The 24,008-nt window shown below is 30.5% G+C and overlaps 8 protein-coding genes across 8 annotated transcripts; 5 read left to right on the plus strand and 3 right to left on the minus strand.

Annotated features, from left to right (window-relative positions):
* Nucleotides 1–527: 527 nt before the first annotated feature.
* TBLA0C02830 (uncharacterized protein) lies at nt 528–1,064 on the plus strand (the record flags this gene model as incomplete). The annotated part of the gene is made up of 1 exon (XM_004179560.1): nt 528–1,064. One exon carries the CDS (start codon nt 528–530, stop codon nt 1,062–1,064), a length of 537 nt encoding a protein of 178 aa, XP_004179608.1.
* Nucleotides 1,065–1,279: 215 nt separating this feature from the next.
* Nucleotides 1,280–3,247, minus strand: TBLA0C02840 (uncharacterized protein; the record flags this gene model as incomplete). Its single annotated transcript, XM_004179561.1, has 1 exon — nt 1,280–3,247. The coding sequence occupies one exon, from the start codon at nt 3,245–3,247 to the stop codon at nt 1,280–1,282; it is 1,968 nt and encodes a 655-aa protein (XP_004179609.1).
* A 1,064-nt stretch (nt 3,248–4,311) lies between these two features.
* Nucleotides 4,312–11,889, plus strand: ALY2 (Aly2p; the record flags this gene model as incomplete). Its single annotated transcript, XM_004179562.1, has 1 exon — nt 4,312–11,889. One exon carries the CDS (start codon nt 4,312–4,314, stop codon nt 11,887–11,889), a length of 7,578 nt encoding a protein of 2,525 aa, XP_004179610.1.
* Nucleotides 11,890–12,117: 228 nt separating this feature from the next.
* Nucleotides 12,118–13,995, minus strand: EXO70 (GTP-Rho binding exocyst subunit EXO70; the record flags this gene model as incomplete). Its single annotated transcript, XM_004179563.1, has 1 exon — nt 12,118–13,995. One exon carries the CDS (start codon nt 13,993–13,995, stop codon nt 12,118–12,120), a length of 1,878 nt encoding a protein of 625 aa, XP_004179611.1.
* A 452-nt stretch (nt 13,996–14,447) lies between these two features.
* Nucleotides 14,448–16,964, plus strand: TRL1 (tRNA ligase; the record flags this gene model as incomplete). The annotated part of the gene is made up of 1 exon (XM_004179564.1): nt 14,448–16,964. One exon carries the CDS (start codon nt 14,448–14,450, stop codon nt 16,962–16,964), a length of 2,517 nt encoding a protein of 838 aa, XP_004179612.1.
* A 216-nt stretch (nt 16,965–17,180) lies between these two features.
* Nucleotides 17,181–17,870, minus strand: NTR2 (Ntr2p; the record flags this gene model as incomplete). Its single annotated transcript, XM_004179565.1, has 1 exon — nt 17,181–17,870. The coding sequence occupies one exon, from the start codon at nt 17,868–17,870 to the stop codon at nt 17,181–17,183; it is 690 nt and encodes a 229-aa protein (XP_004179613.1).
* Nucleotides 17,871–18,556: 686 nt separating this feature from the next.
* GWT1 (glucosaminyl-phosphotidylinositol O-acyltransferase) lies at nt 18,557–20,056 on the plus strand (the record flags this gene model as incomplete). Its single annotated transcript, XM_004179566.1, has 1 exon — nt 18,557–20,056. The coding sequence occupies one exon, from the start codon at nt 18,557–18,559 to the stop codon at nt 20,054–20,056; it is 1,500 nt and encodes a 499-aa protein (XP_004179614.1).
* Nucleotides 20,057–20,955: 899 nt separating this feature from the next.
* On the plus strand, nt 20,956–23,946 carry TOK1 (Tok1p; the record flags this gene model as incomplete). The annotated part of the gene is made up of 1 exon (XM_004179567.1): nt 20,956–23,946. One exon carries the CDS (start codon nt 20,956–20,958, stop codon nt 23,944–23,946), a length of 2,991 nt encoding a protein of 996 aa, XP_004179615.1.
* Between the last annotated feature and the right edge of the window lie 62 nt (nt 23,947–24,008).

The raw sequence follows: 24,008 nt of genomic DNA on the forward strand, positions 1-24,008 counted from the left end.
CTAATTTTTAAAAAAGGCCATATAGCCGCCAATAGAATATCCCGAAATATATATAAATAAAATTATAAAAAAAAAGGTTAGTAGTCTTAAGCAGCTTAGTATAATTTCGTAAGATCTTGTTAAGATAATCTAATATTATAAATTTGCCAAAGATATTTTAAATTTTAATCCATTTAATGTCTTAAGGAGTATATAATTTTTTCTGAAAAGTTTATTTTCATTTTCTTTTGGAGATAGAGGTCCAATGATAAAACTTGTAAGTAACCCTTGTTTTAAAAGGGAAAGATATTTAATTTAAGTAAAAAGAAAGGCAATTACTGGTTCTATTAAAATACAGTAAAAATTAGTTGATAACTTTTTATATTGCCTTTGGAGCTATATAGAATTATCATTCTTGAATTTTCAAGAACTTCTTAGAATTAGTATAATATTAGCATATTTAACTTCAATCAAAACAACTTGTATTTTGCTTATGAAATGTAATTTATTTCAACTAAAGAATATATCAATATTTTTAAACACATTACATGAGATTATATTTTTTTATCTTTTTTGTTATTTTACTTTTAAAAATACCAATAACTTGGGATACACGATATTTCGATTTGTTTTATATCCCAATAACACAAACTTTATATTTCATAGATCCTACAAATGAGAAATATGCAAAATTTTCATTTTGGGGTTCTTTGCTATTCGGGATGCATTCTATAATATATCGAATATATGTTACTATTTACTCATGTAACTATCATTATGAAGGATTAAAAGAGGATATCTTATTAAATTGTCAATCATATATCAAATCTTTAACATTTTCATTAATCGTTAATAGTATGAATATTATATTTGGATTTTATACGCTTCATTATCCAAAGTTGCATTTTACTCGTATGATGCTAATTCCGTCTAGCATAATGATGATAATTGATTGGTATTTATTTTGGACTGATATATTTGGAAAGATTATTACAGTTTTTAGTATAATATTATCAATAGTATTTAATGTTTTAATTGGAATATGGTTCAAAAAATTTTTTTTCGCAAGATGTATTGATGCTTAGAACACAAATGTTGTTTAAATTAATTTAGAAAGTTAATTAATTAATTCTATCGAATAAATGATAGTATAAATTTGAAATTCTAAATTGACTATTTTTTTTTCTAATAAAAAAATCATTATATGTTAGATAAATTATCATAGCTTGAGAATATATTAACCTATATGTTACAATAAATAAATTTAAATATTTTTTAAAAAAGAAAAATTATGTTTGCATTAATTGATTAAAGATTGTCTTTTTTCCTTCTCTCTTTCTCTTTCCTTTTCTTTCTCCTTTTCTCTTTCCCTTTCCTTTTCTCTTTTCAATTCCTTTTTAATAATTTTCATTTCATCTTTCATGATTTTTTTCTTATATTTATTATATGCAATTAAATTTGTGGATTGCAAGGCGTTCATAACATAACTGTTAACACTATCCCAAATATATTGGTCTACATATTGCGGTAATTTTTTTCCATATAATGATTGATCAATTAACCACATACCAATAATGAATGATTGTCTTGTTAAGGTTCCATCTTTTCTTGTATCTACTAGATTATAGATTTCCATTAAAATATCATTTGATAAGTTGGATCTTTGCCAAATATCTTTCACGATTAAATTTAACATTAATCCATCCTTTGGTATAGTATAATTTGTTTGTGAATTATCTTGTGATAATACATTTGAATACCAATCTAAAAGATTTAATTTTGAATACCTATTTGTGATCCAAATTGATTCATAACGCTTTCTTTCCTTTTCTGTTATGAACCCAATATTTTCATTTGATTTCCAAGGTTGATCATCATCAAAAATATTTGAATTTATATTTGGTGAATTTAAATTTGAAGAAGTTAAATTTTTTTCAGTTGATTGATTTGAATTTGAATTTTTCAAAATTAAAGAATTTGAAGAATTATTTCTATTTTTAATTTTAAAATTATTTTGTTTAGAATTTTGAGAATTTGTTAAATTTTCAAAAGATAATGAGTTTCTTGTTGGATGAATATATGATAATGAATGGATATGTGTTGTTCTTTTCAATTTTCTTTTAATCTTATCTCTTTTTCTAGTGATTGTTGTTGGATCATCTAATAGAAGAGCATCTAATTGTAAATCAAGTGACTTTCCATCATTATTCAAATGATTATGATGATGAGATTGCTTTGATGAATCATAATACATATCTGAGGATGTCATTGTATCTTCTGAAGAAAAGGAATCTGCGCTATCAGAGTAAGATTCAGAATCAGAATCATCATTCAAATCCAGATCATATAAGTTTTTATTTCGATCTTGATTATTTGAACTAGATTGGAAAGAAATTCTTTTTTTTTCTATCTTGTGTAATTTTTTTCTATTTTGTTTATGTAATGATGTACCTAATTGATTTTGTAATTTCAAAGTCCTTTGTAATTCTAAATTTTTTTGTTTTTGTTTTAATCTTTGTTTATGATTTAATTTCGATTTATTCGATAATACATCATTCGATCTCATTGATCTTTTAAATTTTACAACCTCGTTAGGGTCCAAGTTATTATTATTTGGATCCATAGATAAATCTATGATATTTTCATTCGAAGAATTAAATTTTAATTGATTTAAAAATATATAATCATTATCAAAGGAATTATTACCATTTCTTAAATGGAAAAATTTCTTCTTTAACCGATCAATTTTATTTTTATTGTGTGTAGGTATGATATCTGCTGTTATTGTAGAGGTAGATGATTCATTTGTCTTGGAAGATTCTAATTTCAAATTCGGTAAAGAATTATTGCTATTATTTGTATTATTTGATTGTTGTTTATTAATCATATAATAATTATTATAATAATATAAATCGTTATCCCATGTATACGAATCTAAATCTTTCAATTTTTGATGAGCTAAAGAAGCTGCTCTATTAGGATCAATGACATTAGGGGTCGACGATATATGTGTCTTAATTTGAGGTTGCTGGGTTATCTTCGGTGATTGCCTTACTTTATTATAATTATTGTTATTGTTATTATTATTTACATTGGGTGATGATTTTATCTTGACAGTGGGCGGTACTTTTATTTTGGCATTCGAAGATGATTTATTCTTTACAGGTGTAGTCACTGGAGAATAAATAGTGACGTAGTCTTTTTCAATTATATCATTATACCTATTAAAAATTTTTTGAGCAGCAATTAATGAGGGATTATTTGACATTGCTTAAGTGTAAGTTCATACTAGGATGTATTGTTATTATCCCTGTTTTTTTCTCGATATATAAGCTCGTTAGAATAATGGATAGGTTCTGTATAACATTATAGAATTAAATAAATAAATAAATAAATAAATAAAAATAACCCATAAATTTTAGGCATTATGTCATTGAAATAAACGAGACTAATTTCTTGTTCCAAGTTAGTTTCATAATGATTTAGTGTGTTTTTTTTTTTTTTTTTTTTTTAATTAATTTTTTCCTATAGTAAATTAATTAATGAACAATTGAAGTTTATCTTGTCAAGAAAATTTAATTATAATATGAATTTCTCTATTAGGTGAGTCCGAAAATCTATTCATAGTTTGTCAATCGTTTATCTCTCATCGGTTACCTCATTTGGCTTGCAAGCTTTTTCCTCCACCACATTGGGAAATGACCGCCTGATGATGGAATGCCGCCGATCCTAATCTGGAAATTACACGTGATGATATAACTTGAAGTAGAAATTTAATATGCGACGCGAAATGCTGGATATTTATGGAAAAATATCCGCTTCCGAAACCCGCTTCCGATTCCGTGCCCGTTTCCGAAAGCCGTTTCCGAAAGCCGTTTCCCATTACACCCGCGGATATTTCTTTTGAATCCGGTTCCTAATTCCGTTTCTATTTCCGCGGCTCCGTTATTTCTTTCTATCACGTGACTGCCGGCTCGGCATCTCAAGAAAAAAAAAAGAAAAAAAGAAAAAAGCCTCGCGATCGCGTTCCTTCCTTCGGCTCTTCAAATCTGCTGGGCGGTTGTTACCCTTCTCCTGGTCCGTGTGCTTTGTTTAAATAGATCGTCCGTTGTTTACCCAAGATCTTCACCTGACCTAAAAATTCTTTTTTTTTTAAAACTCGATAATTGTAGTCATAATAATCCATGTTTATGCTGACTCGTTGACACTGTTTATTAACCTTATTATTTAATAGCTAGTCTATCATTAACACACTATTCTTCTTCAACCATCAATTTTTTTTTATAAAAGACCTGTTTAACTCGTGGATCCCTTTGACCCTTACTTAACACCATGCTCAATAATCCGCCTTCCTTAAGAAAGTCATCCACCCCTAACTTTTCTAGGTCTAATTCGATAAAAAGGCTATCGTTACTACCGAAGTCTAGTAGTATGCTAAATATCAATAACTCGTTAAATGGTCAATCCCAATCCCAATCCAATACAAATTCCAATCCATCTTCTTCTCAACCATTTGGCGTGAATAGATCAAGATCTAGTGCTTCTAAACCATCTTCTTATAACAAAATACCTTCCATTGCACCAATTGTCAATAGAAGACATTCATCGTATTCTTTATCTAACCATTCACCAAATACCAACACGATCCCTAGTGCAACCCCTAAAAAACCGGTGCTCAATTCCAATAAATCAACTTCGCCTCCTCCAGTATTATATCAAAATTATGTGTCACCAATTTTCCCACCAGAAAAACAATATTTTGATATCCCATTCACAGAAGCACCAACTTATCAATCAACTAATATTCAAATATTTTTCAAGTTGGTAGAACCAAACATTTTTTTACAAGGGTTCGATTCCAGTGAAAGTTCTGTCACTTCAAATAGTCCATCCATATTAAGAGGTTCTATGATTGTAAGAGTATTGAAACAAACAAAATTGAAAAAAATCTCTTTGACATTTAGAGGTTTACAAAGAACTGATTGGCCAGAAGGTATACCTCCCAAGAAATTGGAAATCTATGAGGCTAATGATATAATTACTCATACCTGGCCCTTCTTTAATTCCAAATATCCTCAAACAAAGGACAATTATTTGTTTAAGCCATTACCTACTCAATACGGTAATTCCTTGTCAAATTCTTTAAATGCAAACCCCGAACCAATCTCTAGGAGATCTTCAGTGTCAAGTTTCCAATCGTTGGCTACGAATTCAAATTCAAATTCTAATACACCAAATCAGAATACTTTAACTCCTTCAAGTATATTTAGAAGATCAAGAGCTTTTTCAACAGATAATTTACCAACATTAAATCAAAATTCAAATTCCAAAAGATTATCTTTCCAAAATGTAACTCAAAATTCTTCAAATTCGTTGTTCCCAAATTTATTCTCTACAACAAGTAATACAACCACACCTACAAATACCCCTATAAATACCACTACCAATCCCTCCACAACGACATCTTCTGTAGATACTGATGAATATACAACTTTCAATCCAGGTGATTATATATTTACCTTTGAACAATTTATCCCTGCTAATTATCCGGAATCTATAATGGCTGATTATGGTTATGTTAAATATTTCTTACATTATGAAATTCAAAGATATGGTACTTTCAAGTCAAATATTTATGGTAATCATCCAGTATCAATTATAAGAACTCCAAGTGATATGTCAGTAGAAGATACTGAACCCATCGAAATCATTAGAGATTGGGAAAATCAATTGCATTACGATATAATTATTGCATCGAAGGATATAATTCTTGATGCATTTTTACCCATTACATTCAATTTTTATCCAATAGATAAAGTCACTCTTCATAGAGTTAAAATATATTTGACTGAAACTATGGAATATTATTGTCATGATCATAAAGTTAGAAGATTAGAACCTACAAAGAAATTCTTATTAGCAGAAATTGATGGCCCAAAGATTAATTCATCAAATCAATCAAATGTAAAGGCTAAAAATTTAGGAAATCTTCTAAAAGATGATTATTCAGATGATTTAGTTAATAAAACTTTTAATTTACAAGTGTTTATTCCATCAACTTTCACTTCTACAAATCCAACCACTTCCTTAAAGAAAAAACAAACTTTACATCCTGATACTTTTTGTACAAATATAAAGGCAAATCATTGGATAAAAATTTGTTTAAGATTATCAAAGATGATTGATGGGAAAAGAAAACATTATGAAATTAATATCGATTCTCCAATTCATGTTTTACATAAATTATGTTCTCATGCAAATATTTTATTACCAAGTTATATTCAAATAGATCAATCGACTAATCTTCTAACAAACAATAAAAGGTCAAATTCTATTAAATCAAAGAAAAAATCAAAAGAAGAAAAAGAATTATTACATAAATCAAATTTTTTCTTCCCCAAGGAAGTATTGTTATCACACACTCTGTCGACTCCAGAAAATTCGGGTTCAAATGATTTGGCAGTGCCATTAAGATCAAGAACAAGCTCAAATTTCGAAAACAATAATCATCATTTTTTTCAAACTCCTTCTAAAAAGAGAAACTCAATGATTAATCCATCTTCTTCAAATAACTATTCTCATCCTACTGGTTTATTCAATAATGATGATGATTCAATCCTATTTAGTTCCCCGAAATTTAAATCAAATATTTATCAGCCAGAGAATTTACAAAGAGAATTATTATCACCACAAGCAGTCCCATTGACTCCAATAAATTCGAATAATGCAACTACTACTAGCTCTTTATTGTTATTGGATGATGATGTGATTGATATTTCTAATGAATCAATTACAAAACTAGATGAGTCTCCTCCTCCCTTTGATTATAAATTTACCTTACCATCAAATCCACCAACATACATAGATGTGATCAATTCTTCAAATGAATTATTAAATAATAATTCCTTTTTGAAGTCAAAATTAAAAGATTCTAACGTGAATGTTGCAGATTCAATGACACCATCAAAACTAACTACACAATCTAAACAGGAAACATCATCTGAACCTCTACCATCGCAATCTAGCCCATTGGAGCCTTTTTCATTACAATCAAAACCGTTGGAGTCTATTGTATCACAATCAAAATCAATAGAGCATACTACATCACAACCAAATGCATCACAACCTTTATCATTAGAACCTATTGCATCACAATCTTTGGAACCTATTTCGTCACAATCTCAAACATTAGAACCTACTTCATTACGATCTCAAACACTGGAACCTGTTCCATTACAATTACAACCAATGGAACATCCGCAATTAAAATCAGAATCAGGCATTCCTTCACCTTTCCAATTACCACCACCTATTCCATCACAGTGTCAAACATCTTCAAAATCAAACATTTCGACTCCAATGCACACACCAATGGAAACTCCAACCCATTCACCTTTCGGCTCTCCAAGAATTGTATCAAACGATACCCATTCAATTGGTATTATGAATTCAAATATAATTCCAAATTCTCACCTAGTTTCCAGTTCTCCAATTTCCTCAAATTCCTTCGACTCTCCTATTAATTTCAATACTGCTCCAAAATTATTTAAAGATAATGAGCATTATTTGTCTTCAACAATATCAACCCCTACTAAAAGTACTAATAATAAAAATTCAGTATTGAACAGGATCCCTCCAATTAAATTTGATTCTCCAATTAAAGATTTGCTAAACACACCAATGCTTAATACCAATAAAGATTCCTTAATTGATAATTTTGAAAATACATCAGAAAATTCAGCTTTAAAGTATGCCGGAACTACAACTCTACCAATTACCAACTCATTGGATAACTCAATTCCAATGACTACTAAAACTGAAGAACAACCCAAAAAACCTATGGTAGTTGCACCAGAGACAATAATAAATCCCCCAGCTGCTCCAATTATTACTAATGACTCTTTACTTGTAGATTCAACACGTATTAAATCGGCAACAAACTCTGATAATATGATATTAAGCCCAATTCCTAATGAGCAACTAACTCTAATTAATCCCACCGATAAGCCATCAACTCCATCCCATAATGAAAATCTAGACTCTACAACAAAAACTCCTGTTACAAAAAAACCTCTATTGAATTCTAAGGTTGAAAGTTCAACAAAAATCCCAATTTTAGATAAACAGCCAATGCTTACTAAATCAAAAAATTCAACCGATGCTTCTGCGATTGATGAGACCAACAATTTGCAAAAAACTTCAAATGCTAGTAATCCACAAGCGGAAATGAAGACTAATTGTTCACTAAAGAAAGTAACTGAGAACAAATTTCCCTTATCAATAGATTCTGAATCTTCACTGAAAATACACCCTTCACATAAGCCTTCACCGGCCATAAAGAATGACAAATCGTTAGAAACATCAACTGGAAATAAGGCTCAATTAGAAATTAATGTTGAAAATTCATTGAAAACTCCTATTGGGGATAAACCTCCATTAGCAATTAAATCTAAGAATATGATCAAAACTCCAATTGCTAATAAGCCTCCATTATCAATAAAAACAGATAATTTATTAAAGACTCCAATAGGGAATAAACTTCCCTTAGCAATTAAACCCGATACTTTGTTAAAAACACCCATTTCACACAAGCCTCCATCTGCCTTAAAAAATGACAAATCATTAAGAACACCAACTAGAAGCAAGGATCCATTGGAAATTAAGACGGAAAATTCATTGAAAACTCCTATTGGAGATAAACCTCCATTAGCAATCAAATCTGAGAATTCAATAAAAACCCCATTATCCGTAAAACCTCCAGTAGCAATTAAAGCTGTTAAATCATTGAAAACTCCAGTGTCTAGTCCCTCAAAGATAAAACCTTTAACAAGAAAACCCAGCTCGAGCAAAATCCCAACTATAAAATCAAACAATAGTCAAGCAGCTGCTAAAAGAATTGTAACTCCGATAAAGAAAAGCGAGATTCCTGTGAAAAGTAATGCATCATTAACTACTGACGTCAGTACTCTGAAAGAATCTAAACTTTTATTTTCAAAAGCTACAAAACAAAGTACATCTAATTCCACGCACAAAACAAGCAGCAACAACAATGAAACAACTGTAAAGAAATCTGTAAAGAAATCTATTAATGATGAAACAAAGACACCAAATAAGAATAATTCAAATTCCGTAAGTAAATTTTCTTTAAGGAAAGAACCAAAAGATGAAACTAAAGATATTAAAAACACTCCTTCTAAACCCCTACTTAAAAGGGATTCTAAAGAAGCCTCTCAGAAATTAATTAAAGAAATAGCAAAAGAAAATTTAAATTCTACCAATTGTATTGAGAATAATGCTATTACTAAAAGCAATCAAAATAATAAAAAACTATCTCTTGGCACTACTTCTAAAATACCCTTAAATGGTGCAGATTCGGCTGCAATAAAAGGTGTGAAAAGTACTAAAAAATCTACTAATGAACCCCTCAAGGTGAATTCACTCACTGAGAAAAATGATAACGAAGTTTCTGAGAATAATAACGTTGGTAAATTAGATAAGAAACAAAATAATATTCTAAAGCAATCACTAAAGAAAAAGACTGATGAAAGTAATAAAAAGTCAATAGAAAGTTCTATAGATGAAAATGCCAAATTGCTTTCTAAGAATATATCTGAAGAAAATACTGAGACATTAATTAATAAAACAGAAAGTGAAAATTCTGTAATTCAAAGTAAAAAGGAGGCTAAAGAACATTCTAAAATGTCTTTAAGAAAGGAAAGCGTTGAAAAAGATTTGAAAAGCATTGTCAAGAGGATTACTAGTCAGGATACTAAAAATATATCCAAGAAGGAACCCTCAACCGAAATGGAATCCAAAGTAGATACTCAAGATACTGCTCCTAAAAAAAATACTACAACAAAGAGAAACATATTTAGAAATAGTATAATAAATACTAAGTCTACACCTGACACTTCAAATAAAGCTGCTTCTGCAAACGAAGGCAAGAAAACTATCTTTAGGAACAGTATAATAAACTCAAAATCTATACTATTAGATATATCTAACAAAGAAGACGCTGCAAGTGAGGGCAAAAAAAGCATATTCAATATGAATAAGAAGAATTCAACAAACAAAAAGAGTGACGATGGAATTGAAAATACTAAATTAAAAAAATCTAGTGCATTTTTAAATATTAGAAATACACATAATGAAACGTTAAATAGCTCATCTAAGTCCACTCTTAATAAAATATTAGCCGGAGAGTCAAATGCCAGTCAAAATAATACTAATACTAGAACAATATCCAGCACACCTCCTAATGAGCACAATAATGATAGTACTAGTAATACACCAGAATCAATTGACAGAGGTTCAATTAATACAGATATGACTTCAAATTCAATTACTCCTCCTAGTAGTAACATTGAAACTAATTCAATTGATCATAATGAGAATATTATTAAAATTAATGATAACGAAGGGGATATTACCAGTTCATATCATTTCACCAGTAATAAATCCTTAGTTCATAATGGTTTAGATGCTAATAGTAATTCAGATTTGGAAGAAAATAAAGACATTGTTAATAAGCTCAATACAGTATCTCAAGCTGTTTTAGACCACAGACTTTCAAGAGGTAAAGAAAGTGAATTTGATCGTGAAAGCCCAAATGGGAATCGTTCAAAACGTAATTCAGCTTCAATTAATGAGTTAGGTCAAATTTTTAATCGTTACACTTCAAATAATTCTTCATTAAATTCTTTAACAACGGCACTGACACATATCAGCAATAGATATCTATTATCTGACGGGGAAGAAAATGATGAAGAACAAAGTATTGGAGATACTATTATTACTGATGTAGAAGATGATGGTGCTTCGGAATATTTTTCTTTGTTTGAAGCTCCAATAATTCCAGGAGGATTTAATAATGTACTTCAAACAGTTTTCAGTAATGACGATCTTATAGAATCAAATATGCCAGATAATGACTCAACAGATGAAGAAGCAAATAATTCTCTTGAAATTAATAATGACACCACAGATGGACAAGAAACTGATTCTATGGATGATAACACTGAAGATACACATGTGGGCCAATCTGATGATCTGGTATCATTAAACACCCAAATATCATCTACCATTCCCCAAGTTTCAAACTACAACCTTCCTATGACCAATAGCAACTCACAATATTCTCAAAACAAGCAACAATTCCAACCTTTAAATAATCAGTTACCACCCTCTTACCAACCATTTCCTCCCTCTTATCAGCAAATTCAGCCAGTTTTCCAAAATTTCAATCCAACGTATCAACAATTGACTCCAATTCAACGCCAATTCACCCCATCCAATCCACAGTTTGCTCCTATTAATCAACAGTTCACTCCAACTCAACAGAACTACCCACCACACCCACAGTTTACTCCTCTTGTTCAACAACCAAACACCCCTCCTCTGAACCTTCAATTTACACCTATTGCTTCATACCAAAATACTCCACCCAAACCTCAATTCACTCCAAACGAGAACCAATTCACAAACGCTGCTCCAATTTTTAATACTCCAGTTTCTATCAATAGCAACTACAATGATGGAAACTCCCCTATAATACGTTCAACGACCAATGCTACAACATTTTCTAACAAAAGAAACTCTAGCAATCCATTCCGTAAACCACAATCAACCTTACAGCAATATATGACTGCATTTGATTCAAGTTCTGTCGATACGACAGCATTTTATTCTCCTGCTGATCCTACCAATGCTATGTTGAAACAATCGGGTCCACCAACATCATTTAATTTACATACCAACGTGCAAAATAATGGACACATCCCCCCAGCATCTAATCTAAATCATAATACTTCAAATTTTGCACCTCCAAATTATTCATTGGCAATTTCTAATCCCAATACAACCATGAATGATTTCTCAAACACATTGCATAGATCCAAGTTTAACAATTAAGACATTCTAAAGACACATTTTATAGATAAACCTTTTTATTTTCATTTAGTTTTGTGTTTTTTAGCACTATCTCTCTATATATATTATAAATTCCCCAGTTTAATTTATTTATTTTATGTAATAAAATTAACTCATTCAAAAAGATCTTCGTTAAGTCGTGAATTTCTACTATCTACATCAAAATATATGTATTAGCTTTAACATGATGCTACTTAGTTCTATACACAGTTACCTCCCCAATTGATTCAAAATAGTTGTTAATTCAGTCGGAGTGTATCTAATATGTTTTCTGGGATGTGTAAATGAATTCTTATATCTGCTGTAAAATCTTTCATACATAGGCAATACTAAAGAAATAATTTCAGACCTCATAACTTTCTTTAATTCTTCATTTGTGATTTTATAATGTTTAAAATTAGATACAAGAGCTTCGAAACCATCATTAAACTTTCTGAATTTTTCTTTAATTTGTTCTTTATCCTTAGATTGAGAAATTTTTCCTGAATTATCAACGAAGACAGAATCCATTAAATTGGCAGTCAAATCCCTCCAATCCGAAACAATATAATTAATATACCTTTTCTGTAATTTATCCAACCTAGAATGTCCAGTCATTCCTAGTAAAGAATTTAAATCTGACTTTTCCACAATTTGTCCTACCATGGCTAAATTAGAAATTAAGAAATTACCAATTTTTGGTTTCAACGTATTTCTTTTACTATTTGGATTAGCAATGTCAGGTTCCTGATTAGGTAATAATATTTTTTGGGCTCTTCTCTCTAAACTAATGATTAAAGTATCGATACAATCACCTAAAAAGCATGATAGTAAAGACCTCGTATCTTTAGGATTGATGTTGATATTTTGAGAAGTATATTCCTTTTCCTTATATGATGATGGTAGCCAATCCTGTCTAGACATATTTTGAATAGCGCCTAGAACACCTGTTTGATATTCACTTAATTTTCTTAAACGAGTCATTGTGTCTACAGTTCCTTCAGCAACGCCGTTATCAGCAGGTACTGTAGTCATATTATTAACAGTAATGATAATATGTTCAATAACATCCTTGAATATAGATTGGGTAACATTTTGAATATTTTGTGCACTCATTATTAATCGAGTATAATCTTGTAATGGGGTACCTCTCAATTGTCTTATTACATTATTTACACAATCAATTAATTCAAAACTAAAGACGTCTGCATCTTGTAAATTATTTTTGACATATGTTACATTTGAATCAAATAAATTACTATAACCGTCCAGAACCGGCTGTATGATACTTTTAAATACAAGAGGTCTAAAATCAGCCTGTTGAGAAAATAAATCATCTACTAAAGTACTTTCAATCGCTACAAAGCCTAATAAGGCTTGGGAATAATTCATCATACCACTACTACCTTTAGCAAATTTTATACCTTTCGAAGCTGGAATTTGTTTGGCAAAATTTTCGAGTGAAGAGAGGGATTTCATTATCATTTCACTTCTTTCCTGTACTAATATTCTTTCAATTGTTGGATATTCTGGAGAACTGAAAAAGTAATCTAAAATAATAGTTAATTCAAGTAAGTGTTCATCTTCAAAATATGGGAAAGGAACTTTCTTGTCCATATATATTTGAGGATCGAAAGGTTTAATCAATGAAAGGATTGCTAAAAAATAAGATTTTAATTTATTTTCACTAGATTTGATTAAACTACTCAAATGAGTAAGTATACCACTAAATTCGGAATTTTTTTGGTCCATTTTGGAACTTGTTTTGATATCTTCCAGCATATCATCGAGTTTATGAATGGCTTGTATATAAGCTTTTAAGCCAACTTTACCAATCCCTTTACTCAAAATAATTTCATGCTTGGAAGCTTCATTAGCTAAATCTTTCACTGAAGCAACTGAATTTAAGGCACTTTCGATATTTCTTTGAAGTGTAGCTAGCATGTTATTTCTTGATAAAATAGGGGTAAAAAGTTCTCCAGACTGGCCAGTTGTATCCGCAATTTGTACGAGAGATTTATTAATCTGAAGAGATAGCTTGTTAATCTTTTCAAGATCTCTCGAGAGTACAATAACATCTGCTTCGTCTATATCAATATCACCGATCATTGTTTGAGAAGGAAGCTAAAGTTTAATGCCGTTATCTATTAATAATATACAAAAACTTAGCTCTTCTTATTAAAATCTTCTCTGGAGTACCTTAAAACTTCTGCCTTATTTAAAAATGAGATGTCACTCATTATTTGCTATTAAGAGATCAATAAATTTTTAAGTCAATTGTATTCATATATTTCAAATTCCACATTCCTATTATTATGAGATTAAATCTCCGAAAGTGCGGGTAAATGTGTTTTATGATAAAAAATGCTTAAGATTGTTCATCGAAGAAAGCTAATATATGCTGAAAGATATATTGTAGTACAAAATGCTAGTCAATTGGTTATATTTGGAAAGAATTCTATTGCTGCTTTATTATTTTACCCATTCAGAAATTTAGGAATTCACTGTATTACGGGACAAATTTTTCAGCAAATAAATTTTTATAAAACCTGCATGGAATCATGATATCAGCTGAAGAAGACGTAAAACATCTAGTAAAAGCCCTCTACACAGCTTCAGAACTTCCTTCCAGGGGAAAATCATATAGTATTCAGTGCAATTTATTTCATAGTGATCAAAAAGTTATTAGCTGGAAGTTTAATGAATGGGATTATGGTAAAAACAATATTGTTTTACCATGTGAAGCACGTGGACTTTTCATCTCTGATGATAAAGAAAATCCAAGAATAATTGCTAGAGGTTATGATAAATTTTTCAGTATTGATGAAGTAGCAAAAACTAAATGGGACTGGATCGAAAAAGAAACTAAAGGACCTTATGAAGTTACCTTGAAGACTAATGGTTGCATTATTTTCATTTCAGGTTTAGAAGATGGTTCATTAGTTGTCTGTTCAAAACATTCAACTGGCCCTCGTGATGATGTTAACAAAAATCATGCGGAAGCAGGTGAATTGAAATTGGTAGAACAACTAGAAAAAATAAAGATTGATCCAAAAACCCTAGGTGCCAAATTATATGAAAATGATATAACAGCCGTTGCTGAATATTGTGATGACTCATTCGAAGAACATATATTAGCTTATAAAGATGATTCTGCAGGGCTATATTTACACGGAATTAATTTAAACAAGCCTAACTTTGAGACATGGCCCATTAATAAAGTTCAAGAATTTGGAGAAAATTTTGGCTTTAAACCAACTGAGTATGTAATTAAAGAAGACATTAAATCCCTGAAATCATTTTTGGATAATTGTTCTAAAACTGGGAGCTATAATAGTAAAGAAGTGGAAGGATTTGTCATTAGAACTCATCTATTTTTAGATAATTCAGATTTTTTCTTCAAATTTAAATTTGAAGAACCATATTTAATGTACCGTCAATGGCGAGAGGTCACAAAAGATTACATTTGTACCAAGTCAAGAGTATCTAGGTTTAAGAAGCATAAGTTTATTACTAATAAGTATCTAGACTATGTCATCCCTATATTAGATTCAGATCCTATATTATGTGAACATTATATGTCTGGCTTTGGTATTATTGAATTAAGGAACATGTTTTTAAAATCATATGGGATGACTGGTATGGAAATCTTAAGTCATGAAAAATTGCAGGAATTAGAATTGAAAAATGCTATTAATTATGATAAAATTGATGAAAATACAAAGTTTTTAATCTTTCCAGTTGCTGTCATTGGTTGCGGGAAGACAACCACAGCTCTAACCTTGCAGAACTTATTTCCAAAGTCATGGGGTGTTGTTCAAAATGATGATATAACAGGGAAAGATAAATCTGAACTTATGAAAAGATCATTAGCTCTATTGTCTAAACCAGGTATGAAATGCGTTGTTGTTGACAGAAATAACCATCAATTTAGGGAACGAAAGGAATTATTTTCTTGGCTAGACGAATTAAAAGAAGATTATTTACCCTACGATACTAATATTAAAGTAATTGCATGGTCTTTTGCAACAATTGATAGCCTTGATATAATAAAAGAGATTACTAAAGAAAGAATATTACAAAGAGGTGATAATCATCAAAGTATAAAACTGAATGAATATGGAGAGCAAAAAACGTTTGGAATTATGAGTGGGTTTTGGAAAAGATTACAACCTATTAACTCTAAATCTCCACCGGATGAAATGTTTGATCTTATTATTGAGCTCACTGTATCAAAAGATGATTCTTCTTTAAAGAATGCCAAAACTGTTGCCCAAAACCTTCATCTAGAATTTCCAATTTTAATGCCTACTATTCCAACTGACTTGGAATTTAAAGAAGCATTTGATAAGGCATTAAGCTATAAGCCTACAGTAAGAAAAAATGTTGGCAATAATAACAAAAGAAACGGAAAAGATAATTCCTATAATTCTGTGAATAAGAAGAGTGTAAGGAAACCTAATGTACATGCAGTATATTACTCTGCAACTATTGCTGAACAAAATGAACTAATAAATACTGTAGTTAACTTAATTTCAGAATCTGATATTAATTTGTCCAAAAAGACTTCATTACTTGAATATTTTGATTTAAATAAATATCAGAGGGAATTTCACATTACTTTATCACATGTTTCAAGTGCTAAAAATGGAACTCAATTTCAAAAAGATATGTGGAGCAGATATCAACAACATTATAAACCAATTTTAAAAAAATTGAAGGACACTCCAATTAAAGAAAATGTCGATCCAAATGCCTCAAACATTTTATCTATTGATGTTAATGATACACTTAAATTCAAATTAGACAAACTGTATTTTGATGATAAGATAATGACAGCCACTGTAAAGGTTGATTCGGAATGTATTTATGATCCTAAGGGAAAATTAATTCCAGGTTTAGGTTGTTCTAATACAGTTCCTCACATCACTGTTTGCATTTTGCTAGAAGGTACTAAACCGTTTTATTCAAACACGTTGTGCGACTCTGTATTGGCTAACGGTGTAGTTGACGGCATATACTGTATTAAGTTCAATGATCCAAAAGAATACAATGCTGCAGTTCGAATTAACTTATAATAATATTTACTTTATTGCATAAGCATATAATCTAAAAACTTTACAAAATATAAATAATATTTGCATATATTAATAATGATACATGTATGTAGTATTGTGTTCCTTTATAATTAAGATGATACAAATACAGAATTACAAATACGTCAAATGGTTTTGAATCTACGCAATAATATATTACTTCAATTATTGTTTAAAGTAATAACTCTATAAAATCTGTTAAAATTCTGCTAATTCTATGAGTAGTTGTCCAGTTGCAGTATGTAGAATTGAACTCTGATTTTCTAAAGCTGAGTATTGTAAACTAATTTTTGAATTTTCTAACTTTGTTTTTCGAATTAAATCACTCAAAATATCATCAAGAGAATCTTCAGGATCTTCAGAAAAAGTTTCAGATCCTGTAGACTTAAAAAGTATCGGTAAAGAAGGGACACTCTCTACCTCTTTTATATTGGCAGAATTTTTTAACGCTCGGATTTCCCAATCTTCATTCTCTTGACTGTCATATTTACTATTTCTTTCAATAGCCTTTTTGATTTGTTCTTTTCTTTCAATGGATTGCTTTACTCTTTCGTTATCTGTTAAAGCTAGCCTTGCATCATCAAATTCTTCTACGTTAAATTCGTGAGATCCCCACTCAGTATCTTTCTCATTGCTTTTTTTTACACCTCCTGTGTTTTTAATATTCTCTAAAATTTCCAATTTATCATCATTATCCAACAATTTTAAGTAATCTTTTTCTTTGAAATTCTCTGATGAGTTAGGAAGCTGTCGCCTCATTGCTCTTTCCTCCTTTATAGATTTAATTTCTTCTAGATTAGGTAAGTAATATGAAGTGCCATTATCTTTGTTACCATTAGATGGTACATATATTTCTTTTATATCTTCCATATCTTCCATATCTTCCATGTCTTCTAAATTTAATACATTTATTTCTGATATTTTTTAAATTTCAAATCACTATATGCTGAAACAGATGAAGTATTTTCTGTTTCATTTTTATTTTGATAAGGTTTTAAGTTATCTTCAGTATTTTCAAATGATTTATCAATTTTTTTTTATTTTTAGGGATTTAATTTTGATCGGGAGACCACTTCGTTCAGTGTTATAGTCATCTTGCTGATTAGCTGTATCATCATAATCATCTTCAATATCTAGGGTTGGTTTTAACTTTATCTTTGCTTTTATCTTTATTTTTGGAACATCATTGTTATCATTCACTTGGTCATCAAAATTGGTAGAAGTAGTAGGTAATTTTATTTTATTGCGTCTTCTGATACTCATTATAATTTAAAATTATAAATTATTTGGGAGACTTAAAGTTTAATAATATTTTGTTGTTAATCATTGTTTATCAAATATATTAATCTGTCTTATAAAATTTCAATGATTGATAAATTATAAATCTTTATAATGGTATCGAAATTTTAAGGCGGTGCTAAAATCTGAAAATAACGCGTTGGTCCTATGTAAATAAAAGTATGAAAAAAAGAAAAGGCTTTAATATATTAATCATGGAATAATTCAAGATATATGTTGTTTAATTTTTAATAAAAGATCACAAAGTAATATAATTAGCTATCATAAAAAAAGTCATGTCGACTTTAAAAGAACGTAAAGAAGAATTTGTTTCTGGCTTAGACGGTGGATCTATAGAAGAAATTAACCTGGTTACCTCTGTTTCATTAGTTTCCTATGTTTGCTGGTATCTGTACTCTGATAATAGAAATAGTATATGGTTAGATTTCGTATTAAATTGGATTTCTATGTTATTATCAATTACAAAATATTCGGATAACATTGTCCTATTAAACCTACTGCTTATTGTACCAGCAGTCATATTTAACGCCAATAATATCAAGAATAAATTGTTCAAGAAGCAAAATTCAAATAAAATTCAGAAAAATGATGAAATAAAGGATTTTGCATTACCAAAGATTCCATTCCTTACTGCATACCGTAGCAGTATGCTGGTTATTACTATGATTGCTATTTTGGCTGTTGATTTTCAGATTTTCCCTCGTAGATTTGCCAAGGTAGAGACTTGGGGAACATCACTAATGGATTTAGGTGTTGGTTCATTTGTATTTAGTAATGGTATTGTCGCAGCTAGAAGTTTATTGAAAGATAAGATGAGTCCAAATGGCAAAAACCCCTTATTTCAGCGAATTATTGTTTCATTTAGATCAGGTGGAACATTACTAGTTATAGGATTACTAAGAACATATTTTGTTAAAAATTTAGAATATCAAGAGCATGTTACAGAGTACGGCGTTCATTGGAATTTCTTCTTAACCCTTGCATTTCTACCACCTGCTTTAGTTCTTGTTGATCCTATAGCAGAATTCATTCCAAGGGTTTTAATAGCCCTCGGTATTGGATTAACCTATGAATTTTGTCAATTGTATAACGAGGGCCAACTATTGAAGTTTATGATTCTAGGTCCTAGAACTAATATATTCAATTCTAATAGAGAAGGTATTCTTTCATTTTTTGGATATTGCTCTATCTTTTTACTTGGTCAAAGTACTGGATTTTATATCCTCGGTAATGCACCAACTAAAAATAATCTTTATAAACCATCAGTAGATATCCTTTTGAATGGTTCATCTACCAAACAATCTAGGAGATCTAACATCAAAAACAATCAACAGAAAAGCATTAGCACATGGGATAGATTAACTACTGTAACACCAATTGCAGGGCTATTACTTTCATCATTGATCTCAATTGCTATATATCAAATCATTATGGCATACCACCCTTATAATATATCTCGAAGATTTGCCAATTTACCATACTGTAGTTGGGTTGTTGCATACAATCTAAGCTTTTTATCAATGTACTGCCTAATAGGTAACTTATTGGGCAATGATGACTATGATTCTAAAGTCCCAATTACATTGGAAGCATGTAATAGAAACGGGTTGATCATGTTTTTGTTGAGTAACGTTACCACAGGGGTTGTCAATATGATGATACCAACTATAGATTCCACTGACATCGAAGCATTGGCCATTTTAATTGCGTATTCTCTCTTTTTATGTGGTGTTTCTATGATTCTTTTTAAGAAAGGATGGTTCATCAAAATATAACTTATTTAAATGTTTATGTACTACTATAATGCCCTCTGCATAAGATAACTAATACTTTCATTAGAAGCTGGCTTTGAAGTAACCTAGTGAGCCCTATATTCCATATAATCAATCAATATCGACCATACATTTAAGCATTCTTTTTACATTACCTTTCGGGTAGTATTTGTCAGAAAAACCTTTTTAGAGATATGATCTAACAAGTTAATAGCAAATCAAGTCTCTAGAGATGTAATATTTCAATAACACTGGTAAACGGCGCTATCAAAAATGTGATTAATTCCATATTAATCTAATATCAATCTAATCTTTTTTTTTGTCTTTTCCAATTCACGTTTTCATCCAAACATCACTTGATAACCGAAAAAGTTTATTTCTTTCTAAAAACGGACGTAAAAATCAATACTCAACAGTAAATATTACAAGAATAAATATTTACATATTTACAATTTACTTAAGCAGAGGGTTCGCAATTCAAATTAGCAAAAAATAGCGAACTCGTACATACAATATACGCCAATTAATAGTTAGCCTCTTTATTTTTCACCAAGCCGTAGTTTTAGAATATTAAACTTATTTGCAAATTGAGTTATAAATACCTATATTTTAGCATATTTGAGTTTTCCTGAGATCTTCATAGCATAAAAAAGTAAACTGACAAAAAGTAGGAAAATCAAGAATACGTAAAAAACTGAGATTGAAAAACAACAACAACATAGTATACTAATATACATAAAAAAGGGGTATTGTTTTAGACATTATAAGCTGTGATATTCATCTATATAAAAAATTAAGTAAACTAAGGAAAGGACAAAAACTTACAGATAAATATACATATATATTTATCAAGATTGAACTATACTATATTCTATATGGTGTAAGCAGAAGAATATGAAAATATGACCCTAGTTTCTGATGATGAAATTCCTGAACTTAAACCAATAGTTACTGCTGCAAGTGCCCCATCGGCTTTAAAGCCTGATATAGAGGATTTGAAATGGATGCAGGTTCTACAATTCAGTAATAAAAGAGCAAGTATTATTAATGCTGACCCAGCAAGCCCCATGTTTACTGTATGGTTTTCTATATCGTGTTATTTTCCGGTTATTACAGCATGTTTAGCCCCTGTCGCAAATACATTATCCATTGCATGTGCCGTAGAGAAATGGAAAGACACTAGAGTGGTCAAGTCGGATGGTACCATCACACATCATTACTATAATGATCCTCCTGTATTCTTTGTATTTAACATTCTCTCGCTAGCATTCGGTGTTTTATCTAACTTTGTCTTACTATTACATTTTACTAAAAAAGTACGTTATGTTAAGTCACAAATATTAAATATTGTTGGTTGGACTATTGCAAGTGGAATATTATTGGTAGATGTAATTGTATTTGCTCGTACTGAGATTAAAGACCATCATGAAAAGAGTATTGGTTTTTGGTGTGCTGCATATACATCTGCTTTATATTTTGGTTGTACTTGTACTTTAACAATACATTTTATTGGATATAAATTAAAAAAATATCCACCACAATTTAATTTAATTCCAAATGAAAGAGTTGTTATGGTTTTCACGGTTTTATTTTCTATTTGGTTAAGTTGGGGTGCTGCTGTATTCTCAGCTATTTTGGGGATGTCATATTGCACTGCACTTTATTTTTCCATCGTTTCATTATTGACTGTGGGCTTAGGTGATATTTTACCAGTTACTGTAGCTGGGAAAATCATTGTCTTAGCATTTTCTTTAACAGGTGTCATAATTCTAGGTTTAATCATTGCTATTACAAGAGGTATTATTACAAGATCATCTGGCCCAATTTATTTCTTTAATGAAGTGGAAAGAAGGAGAAGTAAAGCATATGATAAAGTGTTAAAAGGAGAATTGATATTAACTGATGAAGAAAGTTTTGAATTGATTATGAAAATGAGAAAAGTTTCAAGTAGAACTCAAAAAGTTCGTTCTATAGTCTTAACTATTGGGGTTTTCATTGCATTTTGGTTATTAGGAGCTTTAGTATTTGTTTATTGTGAAAGTTGGAATTATTTTGTGGCTATCTATTTCTGTTTCTTATGTCTTTTGACCATTGGATATGGTGATTATTACCCAGAAACGGGGGCTGGAAGAGCTTTTTTTATTGTTTGGTCAATTATGGCTATTCCATTGATGTCTACTTTAATTTCCACAGTGGGTGATACCTTATATAGCATGTCTAAATCCTTAGATCTTACATTATATGATCGGTTAAATATGGGTATTAAGGATTTATTAATTGAAAGTAAGAATGGTACCATCAATTTTTTACAACTGAACCGTAGGAGTATGTTTAGTGGAGATGATGGAGATATAAATACTATACTTCGTGATGACGATGGAAATAATGGTGGTGGATCTTCAAGCAAACAAAACAAAAATAATGCTAATGAAGATGAAGAAGATGAAGAAAACTCTAAAAATCAATGTTTAAGCCATCAGCCAACACGCCAGAACTCTAAAAAAATGCAGAAACGTAATAGCACTTCTAAGAATACTGAAACTAAATCTCGTAAATCTCAAACCACGGGTAGTACAAATTCAACCCAATCAAGGTTAGCTAATGCTATTGAAAGTGAAATAAGGAGAAGAAGAACTTTGAGTCAAGCATCGTCTTTTAATACTAATATAGAGAGTGATGGTGAACCTTCTCAAGCTTCTAATAGAACAGCGTCTTCATTGGGAAATACACCTCATAGTTTCCATAACCTTTCAGAAATACATAAAGCACCCCCAGATAGTAGTGATAGTTTATCACCTACTCAATCACAAAAAACTCGGAGGGCAGTGTCTAATCTTGATGGCAATATAAACAAAAAAAGAATAGAAAGTAAACGAGTACGATCCAGTTCTGATTTACATTACAGTACAACAAATGCTGGTGAAACATATCGAAAGCATACAATATTAACACCCTTAAATGAAGATGATGGATCTAGTAGTAGCAGTTACTCGAACCCTGTAATTAGAAGCAGAAACAATAGTGATGTTTTCTCAAGCTTATCTAGTTCGGAAGTGAAAAATCCAGAACAAGTAGAAGATGAGCCATTTTTGAATTTATTTGAAGCCTTCACTGATGATGACGAATATGCTAAATTATGGTATTCACATACAGGATATCACACAAAACTAGAACAACTGCATAATTTATTGATGGTTATCAAGAAAATGCATGGTATTATCTTATTAGAAGAGGATTTCGAACTGGATTACGAACAATGGTCGAAACTATATAAATTGGATTTATTAAATCGAGATAGAAGTTGTGACGACATCAATCCTTATTTTTGGATTTCACCCAAGACACCTTTAAAATATCCATTAGATCAACCTCATTTTGTGGTTATGAAGCTATTTAATAAAGTTGGAGAAATCATTGCGGATATTTTAAATGATAAAGATATACATAGAATATTATCAGAAAAAGAAACTGCACGTACGATGTCCGCATCACCATCAAATATCAGACCCCAACCTAGACTACATTCCGACATAGCAATTAACAGAACAAATTCAAGAGATTCAAGTACTGCAACATCTCATTCATCTAGTCCAGTGCCATTTTCTCCAGAGCGCCCCCATGTTGCATCAGTAATAAGTGGTCCATCCGGAACAACCACACCACATGACACACATACATTATTGCGCACTGAAAACCGTAATTTTCAAACTACTAGTCCACCTGCATCACCAACTAGTGGGTCACTATCATCTGGTTATTACGGAGATTTTGTTCCGTTAGATATGCAGCCTTTGCCTGAAGAAGGTTTCCCACCTGTAATGCAATGGATTAGACATGGACGTAACCGTTCTAGAAAAATCCGTAGAGAATCTGTCCGATCATCCTCTCTATAACGTAGCAGATTTATCAATACTATACTAGATAGCTGTTTATGTATCTCTATATATACTCTTGT

Source organism: Henningerozyma blattae, chromosome 3, assembly GCF_000315915.1.
Source record: "Henningerozyma blattae CBS 6284 chromosome 3, complete genome".
Taxonomy (NCBI): domain Eukaryota; kingdom Fungi; phylum Ascomycota; class Saccharomycetes; order Saccharomycetales; family Saccharomycetaceae; genus Henningerozyma; species Henningerozyma blattae.